The 6000-nt window shown below is 32.9% G+C and overlaps 1 protein-coding gene across 2 annotated transcripts; it reads right to left on the reverse strand.

Annotated features, from left to right (window-relative positions):
- Positions 1-104: 104 nt before the first annotated feature.
- LOC103499465 (uncharacterized) lies at positions 105-2972 on the reverse strand. 2 transcript variants are annotated; one of them, XM_051084953.1, is made up of 3 exons: positions 2802-2972; positions 434-1497; positions 105-325 (listed from the first exon to the last, which is right to left on the reverse strand). In XM_051084953.1, the coding sequence occupies exons 1-2, from the start codon at positions 2850-2852 to the stop codon at positions 445-447; spliced, it is 1104 nt and encodes a 367-aa protein (XP_050940910.1). In that variant the 5' UTR covers positions 2853-2972; the 3' UTR covers positions 105-325; positions 434-444. The 2 variants fall into 2 exon arrangements, with proteins under 2 accessions (XP_050940910.1, XP_008460697.2); XM_008462475.3 differs by having other exon boundaries at positions 105-1497.
- Positions 2973-6000: the final 3028 nt, after the last annotated feature.

The raw sequence follows: 6000 nt of genomic DNA on the forward strand, positions 1-6000 counted from the left end.
CGAATACTTTAAATGAGAAGAGAAGCAATGGTAACTAATAATAAAATACAAAACGCCGTTGAAGACGGTAACATCTGGGTCTAAATGCATCAGACCATGGGGGATTGTCAAACCAACATAGAGCATTTGATTCGTAAGGAGTAACTTGTACAAAAGTATTGCATTAATTTGATCTCAACGTTTGTATCAAGTTATGAATCCTGATTAATTTGTGGACTAAATTCTTCTCGCTCGGGCAATTGCTGAATCTAAACTCAAAACAAACTACGGTAGAAAACTGATTTGACAGCAATTTGAATCCATATTTGATGTTAAAACGACATCCCTAGACAGACAAGAGATGAAGTTATCAAGGATGTGAATAGATCGACTAGATCGACCAATCTAAATTCAAACCTTAAAACTGGAGAGAAATTGCGAAGGTTACACTCACTTCTCGTCACTTTATGCGCTGCTTTCATTAATGAAACCTTCCTTGCGACCTTCGAAGCCAGGGCGCATTAATTTTTTCTCCCTCTTTTCAATCCGTTTCATCTTCTTGTCATGGATTTTCTGAGCTATGTTTTCGGATCTCTTTTGTTGTCTTTCTGCTTTCATCTTCTGGGTGGTTTCAATTCTGCCTTTCCATTTCTCAACACTCTTCAGCTGTTGTTTCTTTTCCTTCCGCAAACTCTTCATCAGACGCTGTGGATCATCATGAACTTTAACCCCAGCAGCTCTACTTGTTGCTGCCTGCCAAGAATGCTTCTTCAATATTATCTCGCCCTTTCCGGGGTCTTTCTTTGCTTCTTCCAACTTTTTTGCCTTTTCAAGTTCCTTCAACTTGGAGAGTTTTCTCTTCTTATTCTTACCTTGCTCTTCTTCGGTTCCTAGTTTAACATGACCAAACGCAAGTTCTTTGGAGGCCTCAACTACATTCCTCTCCATTTCGACTTTTGAGGGAGTAGTGACTGATTTCTTCTCGTTGGTGTCATTTTCTCTCTTGCGTTTCTTATGGATAGCTTCCCTTCTCTCGTTTCTTTCATTTCTCTTCTTTTCCCTATTTGAACATCCTGTATTTCTATTCACCCGGAACTCTTCAATTTTTCGATGAAGGCGTTGTCTCAGTTCTTCATATGTCACTGACTGGTCATCACTGTCCCACCCAGATGCCACCGGCTTAACATCATCTCCATCATCGTCATTTTTACTTTTCAACTTTTCATTTTCCAAGCTTTCTTTAAGCAAATCAACAGTTGATTTAGAAGACTTCTCTGGATCCATACGATCTCTTCGTGCTTTCTTAAGGTTTTTCTTTGATTCCTTCTTAGCCATGGCCTTTTCTTTCTTGCTAAGGCCCTGAAACCAAGGTTTTCCTTTTTCATCACTAGATAAATAGAATCTCACGGGGATAAGCTCCACTAACTTGTCAAAGAACAATGCATGGTTATGGATGATGGACTTCAGATCTACGCCTGAATTAGAAGCTGCAGCAGTCTTCTGCTTTTTCTTCTTCGCCTGAAACAATTTAATAAATAAGAAAGCGGGAAACGATAAGTAAAAGCAAAACAGAGAGTATTTAAAAACAATCATACTTCACTTTCATTTCCCTTCATTTGCATAAAAACACAACTAGAGAAGAGCAATTTTTTCTCTTCTCGAGAACAAAAGTTAAAACATAGTTGATTTCCACCCGCTTATCTTTTTCTTATAGAGAACACACAATCCTCTAACAGAAGATTCTGCACATTCCTCCAAATCCACGAAGTTCGAAGCTTTTGTGATTAATCAACAAGCACTTGATGAATTTATCTATTCTACAAAGAGGGATTGCCCATCCTGGTTCTAGACAAGGGTGTAATCCCTTTGGTTTGGGATTAGTTTTGATACTGAACTGATGGTCTAGAAAAGGAAAACAGAAAAAGTGATGGAGAGAACCAGTGTGCTCCGATCAAGAGATGATGCTTGCCTGCTAACCTGCTACGTTTTTTCTTTCAGAACCACCGCCCCTTGCGAAGGCCCCATTGTACGGTGTCCACAAACGCTAGGTGTTTAAATCACGAACAGAAAACTGCAATACTCAGACCGACTTATGATCTACTTATGATCCCAATTCCCAAGTCGAAATAAAAGACGAACAGCTGAATGGAAAGCGGAATAGGGACAAGGTGAGTCGTGAAATGAAATACATGAGCTTCTCTGACACTTCTTCAACAACTTCGACTTGGCGATCTGGGAGAGAGAGCTGATCGTTGGTCTACGGGAGGGAGGAGGGGGAAAGTACAGGCACTTTGCCATTTTGAAGAAAAGATGCTAACTTATTTTGGGTTGCTTATATCTATTCGTCAGCTTATGTAACTCACTAAGATCGGGCTCGAGGAACTGTCTTTGTAGATGAGAGCAAAACAATGTCTCATTTGAGCAAGCAATCCGCCATAGCAACACTAAAAACTAAAATGAGCACTCCAACTTCAAGCTAGAGTAACAATGAATCCGAAATACACTCAAAATTAACATCTTCGACAGGCTATTGCCAGTTACTCCCACGGCAGCGTGATAGAGAAAAAAAAAATCAAAATTTATTGAATTGTAGAAGAATCACAACCTATTTAAGACGTATATCGAATAACAACATTTCTTAAAATGAGTAAGAAGTGAACTGCAATCCGAGAAAGATATCAAAATTCAAATAAATCAAAACACCTTAAAACTACTGAACTAAACTACTTGTATCCTACAACAAGGCACCAATAAATTCGACAAGAAACGGAAGACCGAAAGAGTTGAGAAGGTGGTTTTATGCCGAAAGAGAAAGATTATACCTTCACTTGGGAAGACGAAGGGACAACCGGTTCAGTATCCGGCGCAGTCATCTTCACCCTCGTGTTCGACTTTGATGGAAACAACCCAATTCCACACGCACGAAAATTAGGGCAGAAATTTAAAGAGAGGACGGTAAAATTGCCAGAAATACGAAATATTTCATTACCCAAAACCCAAAGAGGAAAATTGGCTAAATATTGGTATTCCTTTATTAAACTAATGGCTCAAATATTGTTGTTTTCTCTTTTCTTTTTTTTTTTGTTCATTTATTCATTTTTTGAATACTATAATTTCTTTATATTAATATGGAACTTTGTAATTTATTTATTTCTTGTAATCCATGTGGAAATTTTGTAATCCATTTTTTAATTTACAATTAATTATTCGTTTAGGTGAAAATTTAAATTTAATTTTATAGTTGATCCAGTTTATATTAACATGGAATAAAAATTTATGGCTGTGATTCATCTAGTTTATGTTAAATTAATTTCTCCTAAATATTTAGAATTTTACTTTTTTCTTATAATGATTTATACTTGAAAAATAATTAAACACAAATTAGAACCTTCTTGGGTTGTTGCTGGTTCTTGTTGCTTGGGTGTTTGTACACACACTTCATGGTATAAATATTTGTTATGCTTTCTAAATCATGTTTGTGTCAACGCATGTATGAATATGATTGGTCGGTCTCTAGATTATAATATCACTAAAGTTTGGCGATTATGGGCTAGCCTCTAAATTGAAATATCCTGATTTGAAGTGTGACGATTGATCAACGCCTGAGCTATAATAACTCATAACGAAGGTTGACATCATAATCATTGAACTAATATAACCATCTTTGTTTTGTGGTTGTATTTCAGAGGCACTTCTTTCACATGGTCAAGTTTACAAACTCATGCTGTTACACTTGGCACGTCTCAGGTACATCGTATATGTAATATATATTCTCCATGCATGTCTCGGGTACATTGTATATGTAATGTATATTCTTCATATACTGATCGTCTACTGTGACTTTTACTATTTTTTTCAGTACTTATCTTTTAACTTGAGTTTTGAATTAGGATACTACTTTACATCATATATGTAATGTTTACTTATTTTTTTATGCTTCATATTATTGTTTTGAATATATTTAACCTAGTTAGTTTGATTATTTTTTTTTTATTGACTTAATGGTAAAAATGATTAATTAATGATAACTAATTCAAATATAAAGTAGAAACTTTTATAATTATGTGCTACTAGTTTGAATGATTCACAAGATTTTATATGGAGGCAAGTCAGTTTCTTAGGGCAAGAGCTTGACTTGGATAATCCGACTTGTTTTCTTGGGTGTTGACTAATGTTTTTCTATTTTTAGTAGGTTACAATTACATTTTTAGTGACATAAAACATTTCTTATTGCTTTATCAATGCCCATTAGTTAACAACGAGAAGATAGAGTTTATTACTGTAATGGAAGCTAACCTATAACTAAGACGTTAGGGAGAACAAAATTTAGCCAATTAAGTGTAGTCATAGTTAATTAATTTATATTCCGCACCTAAAAGTTAAAAATAATGAATCAAAAATTAATACAAAATTAAAAAAATGATTGAAGTTAACAAATAAAGTAATATCCTAATTCAAACCCCTGCCTACAAAAATTATGGAAAAAAAAACATTAATATAATATATAGATGTCCATTATTCACTAGAGCGTGCTGACTGGTTATAGCCACATGTCAACCCATTTATCATTCAACATTTATGTCATATGTCAATCAAACATGATCTTTTAGTGATCATGTATGCCACATCCTACTTGCCAAGTTGTTTATAAAAAATGGTATTTGATGAGGTTGTAAGTTGTATAAACATTGGAGAGAATTCCATGAAAGAGGAAGAAAGTGGAGAAATTTCAAGATTTTCTAATTTTCTTAACTTCTTTTTTCTTATTTATTTATTTATATTATTTTATATTATATTTTATTATTTTATTATTGTATTTTCTCGATTTCTATATTTCGGTTGCCTCATTTCACAACACGTTATCAGCATAAGCACCCGTCGTCTTTTCCATCGAAGGTAGGTCGTCTTCTTTGGTCGTCCTAACGGTATGCTGATTTTTTCCTACTCGTTATAATTAATAAAATAAATATTATTTTGTATGTTTGATATATATTAAATTTCTACTATTTGATACTAATAGTAATAATTATTTATCATGAAAGTTTGATACATTGAAATGTCATTAAGAATATAATCATCAGAAATCAATTATTCTATGTTTCGAATATGCTCTTGCAGTAGCAATGTCAAGAGAAATATTTTAAAGAATATTATATGTACTTATCTTAATTTCTTCTCATGGTTGAATGATACAACGAGTTATTGATTGAAAAATCATAAATATCAGTCGACTAAAGAAACAACATTTTTCTAAAGTAAATGTTGTAAATTTTAGCAACAATGGATGAAAATAAATCAATCTTGACCAACTGGAACAATCACATTTCCTGCGGTGAATGTTGTGAATTTAAAGATTGTTATAAGAAGTAATTATTTTTTGTGCTTGGTCGTTATAATCATCCAAATCTCAAAAGAATCACATGAAATGATGATCATAAAAGAAAAACTTCACAAGAAAAAGAGAAAAATGTGGAAGCAGATTTTGCATATCAAACTGATAAGGCCCATCTAGTATGACAAATTTGGATGCGATAAAAATTTTGAATCTTCTGAAGAGATTATCATATTCGATAAAATAGCAAGTGTTTTATTTATAAATTAATAATTAAAGTTTTTTTTTTATCTCTCATTTTTTATATATATTCTAAGTTTTTTCTGATTGTAGTTATTTTGTTTAATGAAGAAACATGATAATTTTATTACGCTGAATAACTTAAAAATGAGCAATGAAGTTATATGTCTGACAGATTGTGAACTACACACACAATACTGATAGATAAAAAATATTTTTCTAAACTAATAATGCTGAAAGGAAAAGTCAATATAATATCATGTTCTGCGAATCTTATTGAAGAGTTTGGAAAATCAAATATAAAATTCAATTAATAATGCATTGTTCTCTAGTCAATCAAAGAGAAATCTATTGAGTTTTAAAGATATACGTTGCAATGGTTATTATATTGAGACTAATAGAAAGAATGAGATAGAATGTCTTTATATTATTTGAAAATTTGGACATGC

The sequence above is a fragment of the Cucumis melo genome, chromosome 5 (genome assembly GCF_025177605.1).
Source record: "Cucumis melo cultivar AY chromosome 5, USDA_Cmelo_AY_1.0, whole genome shotgun sequence".
In the NCBI taxonomy this organism is placed as follows: domain Eukaryota; kingdom Viridiplantae; phylum Streptophyta; class Magnoliopsida; order Cucurbitales; family Cucurbitaceae; genus Cucumis; species Cucumis melo.

What these genes read in the sequence shown, in the direction of transcription:
- LOC103499465 (XM_051084953.1), bottom strand. Translation starts at nt 2,852, where the DNA reads ATGACTGCGCCGGATACTGAACCGGTTGTCCCTTCGTCTTCCCAAGTG. An exon ending in CTTCGTCTTCCCAAGTGAAG is followed by an intron (nt 1,498 to 2,801) that starts GTATAATCTTTC and finishes AAATTGTTTCAG; the next exon opens with GCGAAGAAGAAAAAGCAGAA.